The following is a 26,328-nucleotide window of genomic DNA, read 5'->3' on the forward strand; positions in this document are numbered from 1 at the left end:
CTCCACTGTCTTTATTCCGAAACAGCACACCTCCTGCTGCTTGTTTTTTCATGTGGAAAATCTCCCCTGTAGCTTTCGCAATCTTTTGATTAGCATTTTGCTCCGTTTGTAAATAAGCAGCCATTGTGAAGCACACAATACTCAATTTACATATAGCCAGACAGATAAGTGTTTTCTTCTTAAAAGCAATTTATTTATCTTTTGGAGACCAGCCCCAATTCACAGGCCATAAGAAGGTAGTTTTCTGGGTGTGTGTGTGTGTGTATATATATATATATAATCTCCATACATACATTTCACATTGATTATGATCACTGCTGTGACATAGGCTTTCAGCAGAGACCTTACATGCCGCCCTTTGGGGAATTAGTATATAGATACCAGATCCAGGAGATCCCAGTAACTCTTATGCACCACTGTGCCCCCCTGCCAGGTGGCACCAAGATGTCCCTGGGTCACACAGATACTTCTTCAAATTTTCAGCACTCATATGAGACTTCTCATCAATAAGTGACAACGTAAACTGTAGTGCCTGACGGTGGGAGAAAGCACAATGCTGCATTTATCCTATGTAGCAGCCTGTCACCAGATCAGCAATAGGCAGTAACAAACACATATCCAGGAGTTTTTTTCTTTTTTCTTTTTTACCATTTTGGAAACACTTGTATAGCTCCTCATGCCAGTACAATCTCATTAAGTTAGGAAAAATTGTAATGCCTCATCTTGATGTAAGCAGAAAGGATACTTGGCTCAAGATGAAGCATTGCATGCTGGGGTCTGTAGTTTAGCCCAGAACAATGGCTCATGGAAGAATGAAACTGACTATAGGCCATATGGTAGAGAGTAGCGTATATTTAGGCCTCCTTCTTTAATATAACTCTAAAATCCTGTGCAGTAGATCTGGCTGTGTTGGGGATGAACACATTTGTTGTCTGGTTTCTGTTCTTTGTTTAGTGTGTCTCAGCTTTCTGCCTCAGTAAAGATTTTCACTCTAAATGTGGTCTAGTCTTCACTTTAAAATTTTTTACCGGTAACTGGCAGCAACTATCTTCTTAATTCTTTTTTTTTTTTTTTTTGCGCTATGGAAAGAATGAGTTGAGTGAACAAAGCGTCATAAACCCATTCTTATGCTGCAAGTGTGACATGGTGGTTACACCCCCACAGGTTTATTCTCATGGTTCTTATGGCACAGACAAATATTCTCACGCTAGCAGCCTTTCCCTCCAGAGATGCTCCAAGCTCTTTTTAATGTGGTGGTTTAAATGCTGTCTTAAGCCCATGCTTGAGTTATGTGACTGAAAGCTCAACTAATGTCCCTCCCAGATTTCTCAAGTGATCCCCAAGTTTATCATTTCCCTTCATTTAACAACTTCTTTGTTGTATTTTGTCTGTGGCAGAATAAAAAACTGAAGACAGGATAAAACAAACTTCAGTTTCTGGAAGTGTTTATTTGCTGTGTTACTAACTTAGTATCATAGATCTTGGAGACAGCCAAATTTATTACCACATGCCTGATGCCAAGTTTTAAAAATCCTTTCCTTTCCTTTCCTTTCCTTTCCTTTCCTTTCCTTTCCTTTCCTTTCCTTTCCTTTCCTTTCCTTTCCTTTCCTTTCCTTTCCTTTCCTTTCCTTTCCTCTCCTCTCCTCTCCTCTCCTCTCCTCTCCTCTCCTCTCCTCAACCTCAAAACATAAAAAGGATTTTTCCTTTAATGAAGACTAGTCAACCTGAAAAATCCAAATTCTGAAGCTGAGCTGTTTTGCATAAGCAAAAAAACTCCTACAATGAGAACATCCACTGAACTGAAAAATTATAGCAGAAGAGTTTTTTTCCCCCCAAATTTTAAAATTCCTCTGAGTTGAGACCAGGCAAGAATTTATCCCCAAAAGAGAATCTCTCTCTGAAAGTCTTAAGTACGTGGAAGAATAGAGGGGCTATAGTGAGTATCCGCATAACCTTGACTATAGCATTAGCTACCTGGCAAAAAATGTAAAATATATATTATAATAGTTAAGCAGTAACTGGGATTATAATTCTGACTTCCCTTAAGGGGATTTTTTTAGAGACTCAATCTGAGTGGTGTATTAATAACTCTAAATTTACATAAACTGTAGTAAATCTTGTGATCTCTGCAGTCATGCCTATATAGCCTTTCCTTTCACATAAATGGGTCTTTGACTTGTGCTTCCTCGGTTCCCTACTGATTTTTGCCATCAGGGCAGTTCTTGTTAATCTGGTTTATGTTTTGAGTGTGGAAAAGGGTGACAAACTGTTGGCTGAATTCACAGGTATGATGATATCACATCCTTGAGTTTAATTGGCTGCACTCTGTAATCTACAGGTGTGATGTTTTGACCTCCGTGTCTATTTGACAATCCTCCTTAAGGTAGTCTTTAAGAGTGTGCATGTGTGTGCGCTGTTGCTTGTTAGGCTAGTTCTGTGTCTCCAAGTAGCTAAGGAAGCATTTGATTTATTTATTCTAGCTGTCTAGTAGTCAAACTGCTGTTTCTTTGAGACATTCTTAAAATCAGCGGCTGTCTAGCAAAACTGGTTTATCTGAAATCTGTTTTAAGCAACATCTCCAGATGCTGCAATCAGTCTGGTTATCTTAAAAGAGAGAGAAAACGTAAGCACTGTTTTTGTTGCCTCATCTAAAGTATGAGTGGATTAGAGCCAAAAAAAGCTCTGGCTTAGATACACTAGCCTTTTGACACTTCCCATGGAAATCTCTCTGCGATCTCCACCACTACCCCCACTAAAATGTGGATTAATTCACATGATTGGATTCCTAAACATTAAAACAAGCAGCAACTTTTGCTTGTTTCTCTTTGATTCCCTTCCCCTCTAATTGTATAGAGATCCGTCTTCCTCACGTACATTTTTCTTCTGTTCCTGTGTTGTAGATTGGATCATTCCCAGACGACCAGAACTCTTTTAAAATATTTTGGGTGGATAAGATGTGCCATGGAATGGTAGCACCAAAGAGCAACACAGCATCACCACTTGCCTTGACTGGTCATGGATTATTTCTTCCGTTAATTATCTTCAGCTCTTTCATCTTGGAGGGATTGACCTCAGGTAAGTAAAACCTTTATAGTACCTACTTACTGTGTGTGAAAGTAGATGCATTTTAAAATACACAAGGGGCAAATTTTCACCTACATAGTGTTAGGCAAAACACAAGAGACCACTTCTCTTAGTATATAGAGATCTTCTTTTAGGCTCCATTCCCCTTCTGTTTGTGATTGTGCTTTTTTCACTATCATAGATGATCATATAACACCGGTGTGGCAGCTACAGCAACTGCTTACATGGAAAAATACTACTGGGAAGAGCCTTAATTTATTTTTAGTGCTGCAAATGTGATTTTAAAATCTGGAAACAAAATAGAGAGCCAGCACTAAATGACCAGGAAATGCTCTACAGACCGTAGTTTGGGATCTCTTGTTTGGTAACTTCTGACATGTCACTGGACCTGCTGTTAACCACATTCCAGCTTTCTCCCATTCATCTCCTCTCTTCTTGTGTCTTGTTACTTCTTGATGCTCTTCTGACAGAAGAGTGTGGTGAGAGGTGCAAACGTGGACAGAACTGGTTGATGGAGAAAGTGCCAAATAATGCATCACTTCCTACACTTGAGGGTAGAATTTGTGTAGGAAATGCACAAATAAAATACGCACACAGACCTTTAAATGTTTAACCTTTAAACACATAAATATGTATGTGTATATACACATACATACACACACAGCGCTCACTGATCAATTACCATTGTATTGCATTTACATATATATTTATAAAGTGCATGTTGAAAGCTAATAACCTCTCTCTATTACTAGCCTTCTTGAGATGCTTTTTGATATGCACCACAGTGTACATCTGCAGTGGTGACCACTAGAATGAGAAATATTGGGAAAGGGGGAGAGGAGGGCGTTCTTCTTCCTGCACAGTGATCTTAAATAAGACTTATTACAAAAAAGAAAATGTGTTGACTTCTAGTAATTGCTGCTGTCTACGGCAGTAACTTACTGCTGGAAATGAAGTATAAATTCCAAATAAGTCTTAAGCCTAATTATTATCATTTATATTCTAGTAGCACCCAGTATGTACTAGAAGCCATACATTCCTGCACTGAAAAGGTTACAGTTTTAAAGACTAAAAACCTGGGTTGGGATGTGGGGGGAAGGGATGCAGCATACAAGCAAAGTAGTGTAGGTAGTGGCTGGTGCTAGTCTTGTTAGTGGTTCCTGTTTTTAAAAAGAGCGACTATTTAGTTTCTCTAGATTTGGGGAAAGGACATTGTGGAGTAGCGGTCGGCACAAGGAGGGGTTGAAAGTCAAAAGGAGTGGGGAAGGAAGGGAAGAAGGGAGCAAGGAGGGTGAATGAGGTCTTGAGTTCAGTAGCTGGAGACAGGAGGATATAAGAATTGCAAATAAAAGTTAAAATCAGCAAAATGTGAAGGTTGGAAGCTCAATTCTGGGGCAGGGACTGTCATTTCCTCTGTCTGTACAGTGCCTAGCACATGGGAAGCTTCTAGGTACTAGAAATGCTAATTATAAGGGATGCTCAGTTGCTTCTGGAGGTGGATTTGGATAGAAAAGCTCATTGATGCCGGGAGCTACTGACAAATGAGGAGCCCCTCTTGTTGGTGCATCTGGCCCTTTCTGGTGGGGATGGAGCTGCTGGGATCGAGAGAGAGAAACAGGAGTGGTTGACCACTATCTAAGTTAAAATCTGCAGTTGGAGATGGAAAAGACCTTTAAAAATCATAATCCAGGGGTAGGCAACATATGGCACACGTGCCAAAGGCGGCACGCGAGCTGACTTTCAGTGGCACTCACACTGCCCAGGTCCTGTCCACCGGTCCGGGGGCTCTGCATTTTAATTTAATTTTAAATGACGCTTCTTAAACATTTTAAAAACCTTATTTACTTGACATACAACAATAGTTTAGTTATATATTATAGACTTATAAAAAGAGACCTTCTAAAAATGTTACAATGTATTACTGGCACGCGAAACCTTCAATTAGAGTGAATAAATGAAGACTCGGCACACCCTTCTGAAAGGCTGCTGCCCCTTGTCATAATCCATCTCTCTTTCCAGCCCCTCTACTCCCAGTAATAACCCAGCATAGATTCTGTAGCCACCAGCCTGTGATCTGTGACCGAAACTCCACCATCCCTGAAACTCCAATTACATACTGAAACATCTGTAATCGAGACTGTAATCTGTATGTAAATACTACTGCTGTACAGGGCTGTTGAAAGGGAAAAGTCATCCATGACACTGTTAAGCTTTTACAGTGTTATTTTTCAGAGATATCTAGTTGTGTGTTACACACAACAGCACTAGAAAGCATTCAACTGCCATGTCAGAAAAGCCTAGAGTTGTGCTGGATTGTTTCCCTTCTTCCACCCAGTACTCTGGATTAGTCTACAACAATTACTTTCAGTCCCAGATGGATTCATTTTTGCCCAGGTATGAAATGGGAAGAAAACAAACCGTGAAGAGGTTTTTTTGGTCAAGATAGGTTTGTATTTCCTATGGGAGGAAAAGAATCTTGTGTTTGGGGAGTGAGTGTCTCCAAGTACAGATGCTTTGTTGCAGTAGTTCTTGGTTGAGATCTTGGTGTCAGATTTAAAAGATAGTTGCTAGGTGGAGAAGGCAGTGTGGCACATAACCAAGAGGGTGCACCTGCAGCAGCTTGTCAGTTAAGAGTCACGCTAGTGAGTGAGTCTGCCAAGGAGCTGAGATCCAGAGGTATAAACTGTGAACACAGCCAAATCTGTTGGAAAATCATCTCTTCCTCCCCCCGCCCCTTTTTAAAACTCCTTCTAGTTCACATAAATGCTCTGGAGGGACATGGGTGTGTGTCATGGCATAAGCTCTTGCTTCGTAAAGACTCCTGTGTTAAGACTGTCTTGAATGCAGAGCTAAAGCCACATGTGTCGCAGCTGCCACAAACCGTACAAGAATTGCCTTGGTTGTCTTGTTAGAAATGTAAAAACAATAGGCTTCTTTCTGGTCCGAGAGATAAAAGGTAAAGGCTGTGGCTAGTGCAGTATTAAATGTAATAAATTTATATAGGACTGTGTAATGTGTATAATAATGTAGAGATTTGCTTTGTATAAGTTATAACCTATATTACTTCAGCAGCCTGTAGGTTAGATATTCATATCTAGACAAGCACTCATTTTCCTTGCCGTGTGGGTAAATGCAGAGGACAGACCCATTTCCAGTCAGCTGGTGTCTGGTCTCTGCTTTGTGTGTTAAATGGATTTTATTCATGTATGGATTTTAAGAAAAATCCTCAGTACTCTGTCTCAAGCAATCTCTCCTAATATCCTTGATGTGCTTCAAGGTGAAGGTGCTAAGTCGCTTAGTGACTGAGGATGTTGCAGTGTTTGGGGAAAGCAGCTTTGAACTTGCAGGGCTTTCAGTCAAGTGAAATTCAACTCCAGCAATACCCTTAATGTATAAAACAGTACAACTTGGTGCTGGCTGATTGAGCATGCTTCTCCAAATTCACTGGCTTCCAATCTATCAGAAGAGGAGGATAGAGTGGGTCTTCTGATCTTCAGAAATATCTATCATACTTCACAGCTCCATGTCTTTGGCTTTGAGGGAAGAAGAGTGGACTCCTAAGGATACTCTTCGGGATTATAACAGAGAGAGTCTCTCCTTTTCTGCTCTTTTTGTATCTGCTCTCATACTAGCAAGTTCTCAAAGTCTTAGTGAGAGAAGGTGGTGGAGGTTGGAGACAGAAATAGCATTCTGAAAATAGGGGCCAGAAATGTTGCAGTTGAATTCCTGTCCTACCTGATTCCATTTCCTTGTAGGATGCATCTGGAGTGTGGCCAAGATATTCTGTGTGTGTGTCATTGACTAGTCACTAGTGAAATACGCACTGTATAACAAGCTACTTGTTTTTAAGATCACCACTTACGATTGTACGTTCAGGCTCAAACACCTAAGAACTGAGGAGATCCCATTCCTGTACATCTCTTCTGATGCAAACATGGCAAATGTGATGTTTGCTGTGCTAAGGCCCATTCAATGCTAAGGTTACTCCATGCAGAGGCTCTTGGATACTGCTGAGTGATGTTTGCATCCCAGGGAACAGCTAGCCCACTATTCCTGCTCTGTCTTGTGAGAACACATCCAAAGCACTGAGGGATTCTGCCTGCTTTATATACACTCCAGAGGAATAGCAAGCAGAGGATTGCTTTGCCTCTATAATTATGCTAGATTAAAACATGACGTTCATGCAGGTGTGGGTGAATTATTTAGTGATCCTGATAGCACTGGCTAGACAGACAAGTGATTGGGCTGATTTTGTAGTTACCTAAAATCCAAAGAAGAGGGGATACAGCACCTTGGAAAGAGAAGGAAAATTGGCAATGGGAAAAGAAGCAGAGGAAGAGAGGGTGGTGGGTGGTCCATGGCGTGCCTAATGACAGAGCACACACATTGGAAATATAATGCAGAGGATTAGAATGTATAACAATGGATCCACTGATCATGCGCATGATGGTAACAGTGCCAGTGTTTATAGTGGCTTGGTTTATGTGGAAACTGGTCCATATGGAACCAGAACTAGGCCACTCAAACATACTTTTGGTGATGAATCAAGCAAGACTTTGATTTTATTAAAATGCTGTTAAACTGAACCTGCCACAAAATTTGCTGGGTCTTGCAGATTCAAATTGGAAGACTTAATAAAACCATGATAGCAGTCCTTTATTAAACCTCCCTGGGTCCTTTATGGGCTTCACATATGGGAACTGATTTGTAATTCTTGCCCCATTCTAATGAGAAATTAGGAGTGCCTAAGTGCCAAGGTTCCTAACTTGGCCATTGACTTGCTGTAAAACCTTGGACAATCACTAACATTCTGTGTCTCAGTTCTAAAATCTGTAAAATGGTGAAAGACCCTCCTTTGCCTAATTTGGGGAGTGAGACCAATTTAGTTTGTTTGTGAAGCACTTTAAGATCTTCAGATGAAAAGTGCTGTAGTAGTACAAATGTTAACTTGTGAGTGACTCAGAATAAATAGTGTATCAGAACACAAAGAAATTAGTGGTCTCTAGGGTGGCATGATCCTTTTTACTCTTTTTTTTTTTTTTTGTACCCAGCATGCTCAGGCTGCTGCAACAGACCTCTGGTGGGAGACCCCTGAAATTGGATTGTCAGCAGCCTGAATTCCTTCCTTAACATCAGTAAACAAGGTTGTCCCTTGCTCCTCACTTCTCCTGTTCAGGGAAGAGGAGGCAAATGATGTCTCTTAGACAAACGGTCTGTACTTCCCAAGAGTATGTTATGATAACAAAGTGTGTGTGTGTGTGTGTGTGTGTGTGTGTATAAATAAATAAAATAATCCAAAACCCTTCAGCAGGAAAACCAGAATTTCTAAAAGTTGTGAAACTTGAACTGTGTACGCACAATCTGTGGCAAGACTATGCCAATTAGGAAACCTAATTTAGATTAGTAAAGAGAACTGAAGGATAATAAGGAAATAGATGATAAACCGTAACTATAAATTAGCCTTTAGAATTAAGTGTCGAATTCTGACTCACTCTTGAGGAACCTGCCACTGTCTTCTCAATTGGAGTCTTCCTTTTCTGGTCTCCTGAGGCTTTGGCTTTTGCTATATGACCACTATTGCCCTGTTCCAAAATAAAAAATTCTAAATTCAGATTAAACTATTAGGAACGTTAGTGACAGTCTGTCTTGTGTTGTGAACCAGTCCCCTCTGGGGTGTGAGGGGGTGACCTTCACAATGAAGACTTCACTGATTTGTAGCTGATCTTTAAGGACTGTCAGTATGCAGCTGCTTTTGGCAGAAGAAGGGAAAACAATGCAGTGAGGCTGCACAGAAGATGGGGGTATGTGAGTGCTAAGGACAAGCTGAGGCAAAAAAACCTTTATTTCCTTTAATCTAAGCAAGAAGCAAATTGCCAGAGGTGCCAGGTTATGTAGATTAACTGTGGGTTGTTAGTGGTTGTTGCATTTCTTTACTGGGGATCAGAACTGGTCTTTCTGGTTGAACCTTTCCCTCATGCAAATTACAGAAGGTTTATTATTATGGCAAGTAGAAGACAGATTTTTGACATAATCCCTTTCCCAACCAAACTCTCATTAAAACTTGAGCCACTGTGCCTGAAATTTCTCCTGATTCTTCGTATCTAGGGTCCAAAAAGGTGGTCTTATTGCCCATCCTGCTGTAGTCTTCAGGGAGAAGGAATGGGAAGGAGGGGGACATGGAATGGGTACCTCAAATTCTTAAGTTGGACTTAAAAAGATATTTGAATTCTTGCCCCCAGGGTACTTGAGTCATCAGTGTGCTTAGAATTGGCTCAGCTGGCAATACCTGTGCAGGCTGAGGATCCTGCCTTTCCACGCTCATTAGCTCAATGATAAATCAGGACCAACTGAGCCAGCCTGTTGGGGCTCATGAAATCTAGAAACTGGTACTTTAGAGGGAGGCATGAAGACTTGCATGTCCATTTTTTGTCCAGGTTTTCTTGTGCGAAGATGGCAAATCAGAATTGCCTTTTCCTTGATGTTCATTGCAGACTAGGTTGAAGACACACACTCCTCTCCTTTGTAAACTTTTTATGCAGAGTAATCCTGGCGCTTGGCCCTGACACTCTCTGTTAATTATTGAGCATTGCGGTTTGAAAACATTCTCAAGTTTGGTTTTGTTTCTGGAACTTGTGGGACCATATTCTGCCAATGCAACTCAAAACAGGGTAATCCAAGTTGGACAATTTTTTACATATAATTTGGTCACTCCCCTGTCACGTCTCTCCCTTTTGATGCCTGAATTGCCTCTTCTGGCAGCTGAAGCGCTCGGTTTATGATAAAGCTGCTTGCAACAGCAGGGGACTGGACTCCATGACCCAGGAGATTCTTTCCAGTCTTATGTCCTACGTTCCTATGTTTCAAGTAGGATAGATTTTCCAAAATGTTGGCCTCTTTCTTCCCAGTTACCTGACCTATTCTTCCTCTTCCCCACTCCTCCCTCCCTCCCTCCCCTGATCTCTTCAAGCCCTCTTAGGGTGGGTTAAGCACTAGCAGCACTTCTAGTTGCTAGTGATCCCCAACTGTATCGTGTGGCTGTCACATTTGGGTCACCAGATCAAGACTTAGCCTGTGTCTGCACTAGGAAAATTGAAACCTAATGCTAAAGGCTGTAGTGTAATCAAGATTCAAGTATTTTTACCATAAGTATCAACCAGCGCCTCTCTCTCTCCCAAGAAAACAAGAAAAACCTGGACGAGCTTTCAGACTTCCTTTACGATCAGCATTTCCCCTCAGGCAACTGAGCCTCTGGTTCCACAGGGGGCTGGGTTGTATCTGGAGAATGAACGAATTGCAACTTCAAGCACTGAAAGAAATGCTATGGAAACTTTTGAAAGGGAAGTGAGTCACACCTGTAGGTATAGCAGCATGTTAGAGCGCTGGATAGAGTAACTGTAGGGTACATTCCTTGGATCACACTGAAATCTGTTCTATCTAAGCAGAAAGAATACCTGGGCTGTGCAATCTCCATTTGTTGAAACAGTTAGGTACTGTTAGAATGTTAGGAACCATTAGGGGAGGGATAGATAATAAGATGGAAAAATATCAGAATGCTATTATACAGTACGCCCTCACCTTGAACACTGTCTGCATTTCTGGTGACCCTATCTCAAAAAAGCTATATTAGACTTGGAAAAAGTACAGAGAATGGCAACAAAAATGATTAGAGGTATGGAACACCTTCCATATGAGGTGAGATGAAAAAGACTGGTACTATTTAGCTTGGAAAAGAGACCACTAAGGAGGGAGGTGATAGAGGTCTATAAAATCATGGGTGGTGTGGAGAAAGTAAATAAGGAAGTGTTACTTACTTCTCCTCATAACACAGGAACCAGGGGTCACCCAATGAAATTAATAGGCAGCAGGTTTAAAACAAACAAAAGGAAGTATTTCTTCACACAACACGCAGTCAGTCTGTGAAACTTGATACCAGGGGATGTTGTGAAGACCAAAACTATAACAGGGTTCAGAAAAGAATTAGATCAGTTCTTAGAGGACAGGTCCTTTACCATCTTGGCTAGTAGCCATTGAGGGACACGACCTCATGCTCCAGGTGTCCCTAAGCCTCTGATTTCCAGAATCAGACTGGGGACTGGATGACAGGGGATAGATCATTCGATTAAATTGCTTTGTTCTGTTTGCTCCTTCTGAAGCATCTTGCACTGTAGGAAGACAGGATACGGGGTTAGATGGACCATTGGTCTGACCCAGCATGGCCATTCTTGTGTTCTTTGTGTGAGGGAAGGAGAGGGGTGAGTGTGTTGGAGGCACAGAACTGAAGAAAGAGAGAGAGAATGCTTTGTCACAGAGCTAACTGTGCTGCCAGCATTTGAGGAAGTTTTCACTTGTGCCCTGGTGTTTTTTCTATATATGGGAGCTGCCAACAGGAAGTGCTTCAATGCTATGTAGTTGCATGTTTCAGAGTAGCAGCAGTGTTAGTCTGTATCCGCAAAAAGAACAGGAGTACTTGTGGCACCTTAGAGACTAACAAATTTATTAGAGCATAAGCTTTCGTGGACTACAGCCCACTTCTTCGGATGCATGTACTTGCATGACTCCCTTCTTTGCAGTCGAGATGTTCATGGAAGCAAAGGAATGCTGCATTTTTTTGTTTGTGTGGACTGTAGGACAAGGTCTGGAGGGAGTAGAAGGTGGGGAATGAAGCAGTACAGTAACCAAGGAGCCTTCTTTAATCTTTCATGCTTTGTTTCCTATACTTATCCAGGCTTCTTATTTCAGTGGGGCAAATCTTTACTCCCTACTTGAGAGCAGAATCGAGGACTGATCTCTGCAGCGTTGCTGCTGCTTATTGATGCTTGTCTTTGTATCTGATCCGGTTTTTGTTTCACCTTTCAAGGAAAAAGGGATTACCACCCTGTTTAGGCCCCAAAATGCCTTTTTATTTTATTTTTTTAAAAGGAAGATAAATGCCATTGCTGGAAGATGCCTTTGTGTCATCACAACCCAAAGATAGGGCTGGGAATGTGGTGCTGCTGGCACATATACAAGAGGCCAGACACTGGAAAACCAGGGACTGCTGCTGTTTCAGTGTGAAGCTGCATTGGCAGGATCCTGTGAAAAAGGTTTGCATGGTGTCTTGCACAGTTCTCATGAAGGCTGTTGTTTTTCATTGGCACCAGTTTCCCTCCTCTCTGTCTTCCTCATGCCCCCTTTACCACCTGTGCTAAAGAAACAAATTAAGATTATAATACGTAGCCACAGTATTGAATCCATTACTTGGACAATTTTGCATTTTTTCCATCAACTTCCACTGGCAAAGGTGTCACATTGCTTTAGCCATGGGTGAAATTTTTCTGGGTTACATGAAAGCAGATTATTTAAAAGAGGGTCAAAAATAGGACCAAGAATAGATAGTCTTCTGCAACATTAGCTGTAGAGATTCACAGCTATAATATGGCCATAAAATAAGACTGAAGACGCATTTGCAGTTGTAGGGAGAGAAGAGAATGGAAAGAAGTTGCAGGAGGGAAACTGGAAAGATAAGATGCTAGGATGGGCAGAAGGGAGGGGGGAGAGGAGTATGTGGAGGTAGAATGTAAAAGAAGGTTTAGATTTAGAGTTGCAAAAAGGATCCAGTGGTTTGACAAACTAATTAATGGCTCAAAGGGTGAGTAGTGAAATAAAGGGGGTGTTTAAGTATCCAAGCAGAGGGGTAGAATGGGAGGGATAAGAATAACATGATGCTCTTGGAAGAACTTTAACGCTTGGTTCTTTAATGGTTAGGTAAGGTTGCATTAATATGGGGAAAGAGGGGGAGGATTACTTTGTTACAGCATCATACTTAGGAGAGCTCACGGTCTCTGCTGCAGCTGCAATTACCAACACCTCTCTTGTTAAGAGTATCGTAGGGATTTTAAAAGTTGATTTGAGGCCTGATGGTTCATAGCACGTTGTGGAATTAAGGGAGACTCCTGATGGATGGAAGCCTTTTATCAGTAAGCAGCAGAGTATGGTGGGAAAACTGATGACTGGAGCATCTGCTGTCAGCTGCCTTTGTAAGTGCCCTGAAATCATTGGTGTAGATCAGATAGGGGGAGGGTTTGAAATGCATGGCCATAAAATGAAGGGGGTGAAGAGGAATTGTGAGTAGACGTTATTGGTACATTTGGAGGGATGCTCTCTACTTTTCCGAGAGGTTTCTAATTTTTTTTCTTGCTCGTATTAAAATTTTTCAAAATAGCTTTCTGACCTGCTTTTTTGGGTCTCTTTTCCATTTGACCTCTATTTTGGCTTTGTCTGTGTTGGGGAGTTTTTCAAAAGAAATAAGGAAAGAATATAAAATTCCCACTGGTCCAGTAGGAACCTTTAGTGTAGACAAGTTTAAAACTGTCAATGTAATGGTCTGAAAAATCCACCAGCCACTGTAACCTTGTCAAAACTAAGGCTTCTGCTAATGCTAAATTTCCCCAGCAGAGACAAGATCTGTGTGGGTTTGCAGTGGAGAAGGTTCTTTCCTAATACTTTTCCCCTCACCCTATTGCAACACAAACTGTAGCTGACTACTTTCTTGGGCACCAGCGCCACCAAAGATGTGAGCCAGGAGAATTGTGTTATCTGCTGCAGAGGGAGTTTGGTGTGTTATGCCACAAAGATGGCTGTTGCTTACTCTCTTAGCTGCTTCTAAGAGGAAACTTAACTATAGCTCCAGGAAAACTGTCCACCAGATTGTAAACTTTGAATAGTTCATATTTTAGGCCCAGTGTACATCAAGAAGAAAACTGCTAGTGCTGTTCAGAGGCGGCTTTTGCTGAGCCATGTGCTGACGTATTTCAGACACTTCTTCCTTCTCTATTTGGGATGGATGTGGAGAGCTTAGACCTGACATTTGATGGTCCCAATGACTAGTGCAATATTTCTTCCTCTTTCTGTTGACACTCTTGCTTCCCTACGGAAAGTAACTCGGCACTTTTTACAAAGCTGTGGAATGTATTTTTCTGTTGGCTGGTTTGGTTTCAGAGTAGCAGCCTTGGGGCACGAGACAGCAATACTGAAATCTGAAGCATATTCCAGCATTCAAAAGTTGGCTTAATGATGAGATTTTTAAAATGTTGGGTTTTTTATTTGCCTGGTGGTTTTGGAGTCTAGCATCCGTGTTTCCAAGCTTTTGTCTGTAATCATGAGGGCTAGAAACTTCATTTAAAAAAAAAAAAAAAGACGACATGATTCCAGGAGCTTGGGCTTTAAGAAAAACACTAGTGCAAGACTCTCAATGAAGTTGAGAGTTGGCAACACTGATCTCCTATCATTGTCCATGCTTCTGCTGGAGGCTGGTCCTTGCCAATACAGCTCCTTCATACTCTGGGCTAATGGCATTCTTACTGTGCTGTAGATGTACTGACATGATAGCAAAAACCAACACTTCCCTAAGGCTTCAGCCAAGTCTTTGTGCTGGATCCCCTTTTTCTTATTTACAGATGCATCTCTAGTGCTTGCTCCTACTGTCCTCTTGGGATGTTTTGAGTTTTGGAGCTGTACCAGAGGGATGGACTATCCGCCTTCAAAAAATTGGTCTCCATTCCCCTACCTCTTCCAAAAGTAAAAAATGCCTAAAGTGCTGTGTATGCAAGGCTCTCTTTGCACTAGGCCGGTAATAAATAGTATCCTAATATTTGGAGCACAAGAAGAGATATTAGTTGGTGTCTGATTTCAGAGTAGCAGCCATGTTAGTCTGTATCCGCAAAAAGAACAGGAGTACTTGTGGCACCTTAGAGACTAACAAATGTATTTGAGCATAAGCTTTCGTGGGCTAAAACCCACTTCATCAGATGCATGCAGTGGAAAATACAGTAGGAAGAGCTATCTCTCACTCACTCACACACACACACACACACACACACACACACACACACACACACACACACACACACACACACACACACACTCTCTGATCAGTTAAGGTGAGCTATTACCAGCAGGAGAGAAAAACAACTTTTTGTAGTGGTAATCAAAATGGCCCATTTCCAGCAATTGACAAGAAGGTGTGAGGAACCGTAGGAGGGGAAAATAAACATGGGGAAATAGTTTTACTTTGTGTAATGACCCATCCACTCCCAGTCTTTAATCAAGCATAATTTAATGGTGTCCAGTTTGCAAATTAATTCCAATTCAGCAGTCTCTCATTAGAGTCTGTTTTTGAAGTTTTTTGTTGTTGTAATATTGTAACTTTTAGGTCTGTAATCGAGTGACCAGGGAGACCGAAGTGTTCTCCAATTGGTTTTTTGAATGGTTTCAGAGTAGCAGCCGTGTTAGTCTGTATCCGCAAAAAGAACAGGAGTACTTGTGGCACCTTAGAGACTAACAAATTTATTAGAGCATAAGCTTTCGTGGAGTACAGCCCACTTCTTCGGATGCATATAGAGTGGAACATATTTTGAGGAGAGATATAGGTATATATATACACACACACACACACACACACACACACACACACACACACACACACACACACACAGCATGAACAGGTGGGAGTTGTCTTACCAACTCTGAGAGGCCAATTAAGTAAGAGAAAAAAACTTTTGAAGTGATAATCAAGATAGCCCCGTACAGATAGTTTGATAAGAAGTGTGAGAATACTTACAAGGGGAGATAGATTCAATGTTTGTAATGGCTCAGCCATACCATCAGGGGCTCGTTCACCTGCACATCTACCAATGTGATATATGCCATCATGTGCCAGCAATGCTCCACTGCCATGTACATTGGCCAAACCGGACAGTCTCTATGCAAAAGAATTAATGGACACAAACAACTCTGACATCAGGAATCATAATACTCAAAAACGAGTGGGAGAACACTTTAACCTGTCTGGTCATTCTATGCCGATCTGCGGGTGGCTATCTTACAACAGAAAAACTTCAAAAACAGACTCCAACGAGAGACTGCTGAGCTGGAATTGATATGCAAACTAGATACAATCAACTCAGGATTGAACAAGGACTGGGAATGGCTGAGCCATTACAAACATTGAATCTATCTCCCCTTGTAAGTATTTTCACACTTCTTATCAAACTGTCTGTACTGGGCTACCTTGATTATCACTTCAAAAAAAATTTTTTTTCCTCTTACCAACTCTGAGAGGCCAATTAAGTAAGACAACTCCCACCTGTTCATGCTCTCTGTATGTGTGTGTGTATATATATCTCCTCAATATATGTTCCACTCTATATGCATCCGAAGAAGTGGGCTGTAGTCCATGAAAGCTTATGCTCTAATAAATTTGTTAGTCTAAGGTGCCACAAGTACTCCTGTTCTTTTTGTGGTTTTTGAATGTTATAATTCTTGACATCTGATTTGTGTCCATTTATTCTTTTACGTAGAGACTGTCCAGTTTGGCCAACGTACATGGCAGATGGGCATTGCTAGCACATGATGGCATATATCACATTGGTAGATGTGCAGGTGAACGAGCCTCTGATAGTGTGGCTGATGTGATTAGGTCCTATGATGTTATCCCCTGAATAGATATGTGGACAGAGTTGGCAAGAATTATAACATTCAAAAACCAGGTAAACAGCGGGTCCTCCAAGCTTCTGTGCTGGGACATGTGCTGTTCACCCTTCACTCCCCCTTCCAGATAAGTATTGAACATTTTGAAGTGGCAAAGTCTGCAGATTTTACAGAATAATTCAAGATTGTGAAGTCCAAAGCTGACTGCAAAGAGTTACAGGGGAAATCTCACAAAACTGAATGCTGGGGCAACAAAATGGCAGATGAAATTCTACATTCATAAATGCAAAGTCATGCGCACTGGAAAAAATAATCTGTTACAGATATATAATGATGGGTTCTAAATTAGTTGTTACCAATCAAGAAGGAGATCTGGAAGACTCTGTGGATAGTTCTCTGAAAACTTCACCTCGCTGTGCAGCAGTAGTCAAAAAGGCTCAGAATGTCAGGAACTATTTGGAAAGGGGTAGAAAAGACAGAAAATTTAATGCCACTATATAAATCCATGATGCATCCAGACCTTGAAACTGTGTCCAGTTCTGCTCACCCCATCTCTAAAAAGACACAATGAAACTGGAAAAGCTTTGTTGCCTTTTTCTGAAAATGAACAGCAAGCGAAGGGAACAGCATCCCTATGAGGAGAGATTTAAAAGATTAGGGCTGGATCCTCTTAGAAAAGAAACAACGGAGAGGGCAGTATGATGTCAATAAAATCCATTGTCTGGAAAGCGGAATAGAGAAGTGTTTACCTTTTCCACAATACAAAAAGTCAAGGGTCACCCTGTTAAATTAATAGGCAGCAGGTTTACTAAAACACAAGGAAGTATTTTTTTCACACCACACCTGTGGAACTCATTGCCCTACGATGTTGTGGTGGCCAAAAGTATAATTTTTGCTTAAAAAAAGAACTAGATGAGTTCATGGCAGAGGGTCCATCAGTGGTGGCTGTTCTGTACACTTCCCCTGAAGTTCTGGCACTGGCCACTGTCAGAGACAGGATACTGGGCTAGATGGGCCACTGATCTGGCCCATTATGGCAGTTATGTTCTTCATTATGAGCCAGATCAGCTGGGAGGAAGAACTGAGTCAGAAAAATGTGAATGATAAATGAGTTCCAATTAAGAAAACCTGACTAGATGCCCCAAAAGCATCTTTTTGTTTGAGGAAGAAGGCTGTGCCAGTTAAGAAACCAACCTGGTTTAGAGGGGAAATGACAGCAGCCATAATATACATATAATTTTTTTTTTAAATGTAAGAAAGGGGAAGTTGCTAGTAATGAATATAAATCCAGAAGGTAGGAATTTTAGAAAACTGATAGGGGAAGCAAAAGGGAGAAGGGAGAAATCTGTGCTCAGCAGAGTTAAGGACAATGAGAAGGCATTTTAAAAATACATTAGGAACAAAAAGAATCCCGACAATGGTATTGGTCTGTTACTAGATGGAAATGGTAGAATTATCAATAATAATGCAGAAAAAGCAGAAGTGTTCAATAAATATTTCTATTCTGTATTTGGGGGGAGGGGAGGCAAACATGACATTGTCTCATCGTATGGTGATAACTCTCTCCATTCCACTATCATCTCTGGAGGATGTTAAACAGAAGCTACTCAAATTAGATATTTTTAAATCAGCAGGTCCAGATAACTTGCATCCAGAGTTTTGAAGGAGCTGACTGAGGAGTTTGCTGACTCATTAATGGGGACTTTCAGTAAGTCTTGGAACACTGGGGAAGACTGGAAGAAAGCTAATGTTGTGCCAGTTTTTAAAAAGAGTAAGTGGGATGACGGGTAATTATAGCTCTGTCACCCTGAGATCAATCACAGGCAAGATAATGGAACAGCTGATACACGATTCATTAATGAAGAATTAAAGGAGGGTAATATAATTAATGCAAATCAACATCATTTTATGGAAAATAGATCCTGTCAAGCTAACTTCTCATCTTTTTGTGATGAGATTATAAGTGGGGTTGATAAAGGTAATAGTGTTGATGTAATATACTTGGACTTCTGTAAAGCATTTGACTTGATACCATACAACATTTTGATTAAAAAAACAAAACAAAAAACCTAGAACAAGATAATTAGTATTGCACACATTAAATGAATTAAAGGCTGGCTAACTGATAGGTCTCAGAATGTAATTGTAAACAGGGAATCATTATCAAGTTTCCAGTGAGGTCCCGCAGGAATCTCTGCTTGGCCCTATGCTATTTAACACTTTTATCTGTGATCTGGAAGAAAACCTAAAATCATCACTGATGAAGTTTGCAGATGACCCAAAAATTTGGGGAGTAGTAAATAATGAAGAGGACAGGGAGCTGATTCAGAGGGAACTGGGTGCAAGCAAACATGCATTTTAATGCAGCTAAATGTAAATGTGTATACCTAAGAACAAAGAAGGCAGGCCATACTTACAGGATGAGGAACTCCATCCTGGCAAGCAGTGACTCTGAAAGAGATTTGGGATTGTGGTGGATAATCAGCTCAACATGAGCTCCCAATGTGGTGGTGTGGCCAAAAGAGCTAACGCGATCCTGGGATGTATTAATGGGAATCGCAAATAGGGGTAGAGAGGTTATTTTAGCTCTATATTTGGTATTGGCATGACTGCTGCTGGAATATTGTGTCCAGTTCTTGGGCCCACAATTCAAGAAGGATGTTGATTAATTGGAGAGGGTTCAGAGAAGAGCCATGAGAATAATTAAAGGATTGGAAACCACACCTTATAGTGACAGATTCAAAGAGCTCAATCTGTTTAGTTTAACAAAAAGAAGAGGGTAAGGGGTGACTTGATTAGTCTATCTACGTGGGGAACAAATATTTAATAATGGGCTTATTTAATAATGATCCTCTGACATGTGAGGACCAGATCAGAGGCCCAAAGTGGATAAGAGGGATCTTCAAAAGGATGGGTGTGCATCAGCTGTTATGAACTTTTGACCATGGTGTGGCAGTACACCCCATATTCTTCATAGTAATATTATCATATGATTATGGCATAACTGATGTATTTTGTGTAAGATAGGTCATCAAAAAGGTTATGATTCATTGAATATGATTATCGTATTTATATGCATGTATCATTTTGGTATCTGAAGTTCAAAATATTGTCTATGCATCTATTACAAATGTGTTTACACCTGGGGAAAGCCCACTAGGCAGAATGTAATCAGTCATGATGGCTGTCTGGGAAGGGCAATTAGGGAGGACCGTGGGTCTTAGAAGATGCTAATCTCCCACCAGGGAGCCTTCCTGAGGATGATACAAACAGCCTTATGGCTGCTGTGTCCCTACAGGGGCATGTGACCAAGTCACCTGATACTGGACTCCATCTTGGAGTACCGGTGTTTTTTCCACTGACTGGGCGTGGGAACCAAGAGGAGTGACAAAGGGTTCCCACCATATGCAAAAGCTATTTAAGACATGGGAGTGACTTCATCATGGTTCTTCAAGAAGATTGCTGGAAAACACCTGAGGAATAAAGACTGGACTAAAGGAGAAGGGCTGAACCCAGGCTAGAGGGATTTCTAGCCTGTGAAAAGAATACCTGGGGTTTTAAGCTGCAAACAAGTGCAGCTTGCCCTCAAGAATCTCTGCAAACTGCCTAAAACAATTAGGGTGAGAATTTGCTACTCGTATCCGATCTCTTTAGTATATTAAACTTAGACTGTGTTTTGTTTATTTGCTAGGTAATCTGCTTTGATCTGTTTGCTATCCCTTATCACTTAAGTTTATTAACTACAAAAGAGAGATTTTGTTTTTGTTTTGTTTAAAACCAGTGTGTGGAAAATAACTGGGGGCAGAAAGCTGTTGTATATCTCTCTCCACATTGAGGGAGCGGTGAATTTTATGAGCTTATGATGTACAGTTCCCTGTGCAGCGCAAGAGGGTATAATTTTGGGTTTACACTCCAGAGGGGGGTGCATGCCTTAGGAACTGGGAGGTGCCTTAGCAGAGCCTTCCCGTGCAGAGCTGCTCTCTGCCTCTGTGTGTAGCTGCAGCTGGATGTGTCCCTACCTGTGTGTGTGCTGGAAGGGGCTTGAGGGCCTGTCACAGCAGTACAGTGTAAAGGGAGCCCAGGCTGGTGAGTCAGGCGGGCTCAGTGGTACCCCAGTTTCAGGTGGCACCCAGCAAGGAACCAGTCACACATGGAATAAATCCCTTGGTGAGGTTTGAAGGACTGTTCACTGGCCAAAGCCCTTGTTGGAGTCGGGATGATCTCTGGTAAATGTATTAGCATATACATAGGTTCTCTTATTGTTTGTAATGTTTTCTGCAATGCTTTTACCTTAATCTATGTCCTGTGTTTAGAAGGAGCTTTGTGGCAGCCTATAACTGTGGCAATTGCATGGTTTATAGCCTTTGAAGAGTAAGCAAAAGCAGAGCAGGCCGCCTTCGGCAGTCTGTCTTTGCTGGGGAATTCACCTGGAGATAGGCAGGAGAGATGATGGCTGGGGAGCAGAAAGCTTGGAGCGAGTGCCCTGGCTGAAGCAGGAGAGGGAAAGTGGTGCAGTTCCCCTGAACTGTGATACATCTTCAACCAAAGGAGACTACACTGTGGCTGGACGTTCTTCCAGATGCTTTCTTCTGCCCAACAGCATCACCTCTGTCTTGCTCTGATTCAGCTTGATCTAGCTGTTCTTCACCCACAAGCTGATTTCCGTACATTGGGTCATCCTGGTGGTAGTGGTACCATCGTATGTGGTGAAGGATAGGCAGAGCTGTGTCATCTGCATATTGATGGCACTTGAATCCATGCCATCTTACCAGTTCACCTAGGCTGCACATAGATGTAGAATAAGATCAGAGAGAGAATTGATCTTTATGGACTCTACTAATTCAGGGTCTAGTGGAGAAGGTGCAGTTTCCCATCACAACCTGTTGGGTGCATCCTTCCAGGAAAGACTTAAACCATTTTAGCACTTACCTCAGGACACCTGCCATCTCTTTCAGGTGAGACAGCAGTATCTCAAGATTGGCAGCACTGAATGCTACAGAGAGATCCAGGAGGAGGAGTGTAGCTGTCTGCCTTCCATCTGCTGACAGCAGGAGAGTGTCCATCAGTGCCACTAAAGTGGTTTTCATCCACTGAAGTTTTTAATTAGCTGCTCTCAAATGTAGAAGTTGCATTTCCTGACTCTCCTTAGTGAGTGTAGTTCTGATGGCAGGTCCCTGGAGAGTGAAGCTTTGTTTCTTCACAAAATAAGTAGCCGCAGTTCAGAGCTTCCTGCTAATATCCCGTTTTACGTGAATTGCATCTAATGCAGCCTCCTTTTTGTAGGGGCCAGGAGCCTCCCTCTGTACCAATGGTAATACAGAATGGCCTCCTCTCTGGCCTTGGCTACACTGGCGCTGAACAGCGCTGCAACTTGCTGCGCTCAGGGGTGTGAAAACGCGCCCCCACCGAGCGCAGCAAGTGCAGCGCTGTAAAGCGCCAGTGTAATCCGCGCCTGCAGTGCTGCACGCTCGCTCGCAGTGCTGCAAGCTACTCCCCTGGGAGTAGCCGCGGCAGCGCTGTGAATTCCCAAGTGTAGCCAAGGCCTCTCACTGTATGCTGACACACTGCCTTGCTGAAAGAGTAGGAGTTGAAGGACTCCTCAAGCAGCAAACAATGCTGCAGTGATCAAACTTACATCTAATGTTAAATGGCCCCTTTGTGTGAATCCTCTGTTTATGGCTGCTGCTCCGGCAAAATAATCTTTTCTTTATCAGTTAGTTACAGCCAGTCTGCGACAGTGAAGTAGAAAACACTATGAACGCAGCAGTATTCCTGAACTGGATACAGTAGCTTGGACTTTAGCGTACTCTTCCAGTTAATGTGTGCGTTCACCTGTTTAAATGTGTAAAAGCTTAGCCCGGGGTAGGCAACCTATGGCACGTGTGCCGAAGGCGGCATGCAAGCTGATTTTCAGTGGCACTCACACTGCCCGGGTCCTGGCTACTGGTCTGGGGGGCTCTGCATTTTAATTTAATTTTAAATAAAGCTTCTTAAACATTTTAAAAACCTTATTTACTTTACATACAATAGTTGAGTTATATATTATAGACTTATAAAGAGACCTTCTAAAAACATTAAAATGTATTACTGGCACGCGAAACCTTAAATCAGAGTGACTAAATGAAGACTCGGCACAGCACTTCTGAAAGGTTGCCGACCCCTGCCTTAGCCTGTTTACACTTGAGTGAAGACTGAACTGAGCCATCGTGTGTGCGGTCTCACTTGTTCTGTGAAAAATTTAATTAGATTTTGAGAAATAACTAAATGGTAAGCAGCTGGAAACATGTTACAGAAAATCTTTAAATGTATTTGGTACAGTGATCACCATTACAAAGTCAGTATTTGCCATCAGTTGCCTCACAGTGGTATCGGGGAGGGGGTTGGGGGAACCTAGAACAACCACAACCAAATTCTTGTTTTTTAATCCTTACTCTTCTGTATCTGATTCTCTTATGTTGACTTTTCAAACGATTTGCCACAGTTCTGTAATTGTATTCTGCTTCCACGTTAGCAAGAGAGGGGAAGCTTTTTTGCTTTGTCTTCACAAGCATTGCCCAAACCACACTCTCTCATTCTGAGTCTATTTGAAAGAACAATACCCATGCCCACCGTTGCCTTTTCCCTAGCTGCTCACCACACATGTATTCATCACCTTGGAAAAAGCCTCTTTCCACCCGCATTTATCAGAAGAGTTGGATAGCAGCTGTCGATCCTGTTGAGTGTGACGCCAGGGAGATGGCTTTGGGGGGAGGAGCAGTACAAAAAGCCCTGCTTAAATCATACGTGTTAGGGCACAGCTGGAGCTTCTGTCTCCCAGCTCCTTGCCATTTGTCCTCTGGTGCTGTGGCTGAAATGACATTAGCATTTCAAAAGGGGGATTACCACAGCCCCCAAGTTCTAAGAGGGAGGTGTTTTGGCTGTTATAGAAAACCTGCTTTATGGCGACCATTATTGCTGATTTACATAGGTAGCAGATGTAGAGAGTTGGTGGAGGAGGCCACATCGTATTGAAAACACTTTTGTTGAAGAAAGTTTTATTTATAGGACTAAAAATGTAAGCACTTAAACATGAAGTTGTCTATTTTATTGTACTGATTTAGAATGGGTGACAATTACCTACTGGAGAAGTTCAATTAAAGGGGCCAAATCCTATTCAAGGGAGGCATCCTTAAATCATGCAAATGTGAATAATTTTGGAGAATTTCAGGTTAATCATTTTATATTTCTTTGTTTTTGCTCCTTAAACAATTAAAGTAGAATGGTTTGGTGTTTTCTGTTTATAGTCTACCGTCCTGTTTATCATGCACTAGCAAAATGGTGTTTGCATCCAAACACATTGTTTCTCCTGACACACTTGAGAATTTCAGGAAAATATTTCTGTTCATCTTGGGCCTTGTAACAACCCTGCTTTTAAAAAAAATCACCTGACTCTTGGGGTCTAAAACTACCTGAGCACATCTTACTCTGAATTTTTAATCAGAACTCATTAAGGTTCTTGGTAGGGCACTAGACAGTTTGCCTCTTTTATGACTGAGGAGCCCAAAATGTTTTCTTAATTTCAGCCTTGTATTAGGGACTTGTGCACACTGGGCTCTCTGTCCAGAATTTCTCTCAGTTGTTACTAACATTTTGACCCCATCAGTGGTAGCAATAGCCGGAAGCTCTAGAGCATACATAGCTTTAGGGAGTTTCTGATATTCTAACCACTGTGTCGTCTAGCTCTGCTTTGATTGAGCATAGTCGGATGTCATAGTGCCTAAGATGCTGTTGGCTGCCACAAGCTGTGTCTGCACTAGTACTGCTACCACTGATGGGTTTGAACGGGTGGTGGCAATGAGGGGAAATTTTAGCAAAATATCCTGATGTCCATACGTCTAAAAACTGTCTGCAGATCTTTCTCCTCTTATGCCCCATAATGCTTTTTTCCTCCTGTGCATATGACCTTGTCCTCTTGTGCAGGCACTAAAGAGGAACTTGCAAGAATCACGGTGTGGTAAAAGTGGAGCTGATTTGTAATAAGAGTTTGATACTGCAGGAGCTGCTATGGAAGCATCTTAGAACGTTGATCTATAACCTAGTTACTGAGAGAGACTGTGACTTTTATTGCAATCTATGCTATACACCATAATGCTTGACTTCAGCGTGGGCTGTGGGAAGAACACACAGGGAAGTACTGTAATAAAATGGCTTTCCAGATAAGAACGTATAGGCACATACCAGAAAGACAACAGGCAAGCTGTTGGCTTTGAGAATGCTGTCTCCAAAAGATTGTAAAACTTGTGGTGCCCTAGTGAAGAGCCTGGAAATCAAAAGGAAACTAAAGAATAAAAAAAGTCTTTTGGAGGTGCAGGAGAAGGGGGGGGCTCACTGGTCAGCAGCTTTCTAGGGTGACCGACTGAGGCAGACAGGTTCTGTGGAGGAGTCTGAAGTTAATCGAGACTTCCCAAATCCAGGGAATGGTAAGCCCTAGGAAAGAATGAGATACATGTAAGTCTGTTTGTTGCTGTTTTTTCTCTTAAATGATTTTGTTCTAAGTAACTAATACTCTGCTTTAAGGAGGCTGTTTGATCACTGTATTAAACACTGTCACCACCCACGAGGGAACAGAATTGCAGGGTCCAGACCTAAGTCAGACCTGCTGAGGTGATCACAGGAGGTACACAGAGGACTGCAACCCAGGGCCCAGTTTGAGAGTGGGAGAACTGTGGGATTCCATGCCAAGGGAAGTGATGGCCTGAAATTTAGAGGGTCAAAGGTGCATTTTGCCTGGTTACTGAGACACCCTGGTGCCTTAAGTGCTAAGTCAGAAATGTTCTCTCAAACATCTCTACTACCTGTATACAAGAATTAAGCAGAAAGCAGAGTTGCAGGAAGGGTGGCGGTATTTGCTAAAAAGGGGTAGAGTAGAACCTCAGATTATGGACACCTCAGCAATGGAGGTTGTCCGTAACTCTGAACAAGACATTATGAACTTCAGCCACTTGGGGGAGGGTCAGGGCTTCAAGCGGGGGGGCGGGTTAGGGAGGTTAGGGCTTCCGACCACTGGGAGCACCAGGGCTCAGGGCTTTAGATCTGGCAGGAGTGCTGGGGCTCAGGGCTTGAGCCCCGCGACTCGGCTTCCAGTTTCAGGTTTGCAGGGGGGCTCGGGGCTTTAGCCCCATTGTTCCATTCGTGGCTTCTGCCTCGTGGAGGGTGCTGGGGCTCCCCATGGCTCCCCTCCTGGTTTCAGCCGGGGGGGGAGAGCACCAGGGCTGAAACCAGCACTCCTCTCCTAGCTAGAGCCCCTGCGCCCCCCACAGGGCTGGAGCCCCAAGCCCCTGTGCTCCCGTGGGTCAGAAGCCCAACAACCGCCCAGAGCCCTGACCCCCCCCCTTCCCTCCCCCCCGTTCACCCTGCGGCTACAGCCCTAACCCTACAGGCTGAAGCCCTGAGCCCCAGGGCTAAAGCCCCCAGGCAGTAAAGTTTGTGTGCGCGCGCAGGGGATTACTTCCAGTCCAGAGGGTGTCTGGTTGACTGGTAAGTCTGTAACTCTGGTGTTCAGAGTTGAGACCATGTCACCTCTCTTGTTGCATCTCTGCATGGGCTACTCCTTCTCTGTTGCATCAAACATAAGCTACTTGTTTTCACAGTCAGAGGTTCTACTGTACATGCTTACCCAGCAGATGATATTGGACTATTTCTACCAATCTTGTGTAAAGGTTCTCATTTGTTTTCTACGAGTCTAATATTGTGACCAGTCACATTTATGTGACTGTAAAAATATTGTGACAGGACAGG

The 26,328-nt window shown here is 42.3% G+C and overlaps 1 protein-coding gene across 2 annotated transcripts in view; it reads left to right on the plus strand.

The window, feature by feature from the left end:
• Positions 1–26,328, plus strand: part of SUSD6 (sushi domain containing 6) — a 117,383-nt gene that overhangs the window by 43,722 nt on the left and 47,333 nt on the right. Inside the window, exons 1-2 of one of the 2 annotated variants that reach the window (XM_065592948.1) lie at positions 2,941–3,075; positions 18,183–18,322. In XM_065592948.1, coding sequence (XP_065449020.1) covers positions 18,247–18,322 — 76 coding nt within the window. In that variant the 5' untranslated portion in view covers positions 2,941–3,075; positions 18,183–18,246. Of the gene's footprint in view, positions 1–2,900; positions 3,076–18,182; positions 18,323–26,328 lie in introns of those variants that run through there. The other variant, XM_005305935.4, reaches the window with a different exon arrangement.

Source organism: Chrysemys picta, chromosome 4 (genome assembly GCF_011386835.1).
Source record: "Chrysemys picta bellii isolate R12L10 chromosome 4, ASM1138683v2, whole genome shotgun sequence".
Classification (NCBI taxonomy): domain Eukaryota; kingdom Metazoa; phylum Chordata; order Testudines; family Emydidae; genus Chrysemys; species Chrysemys picta.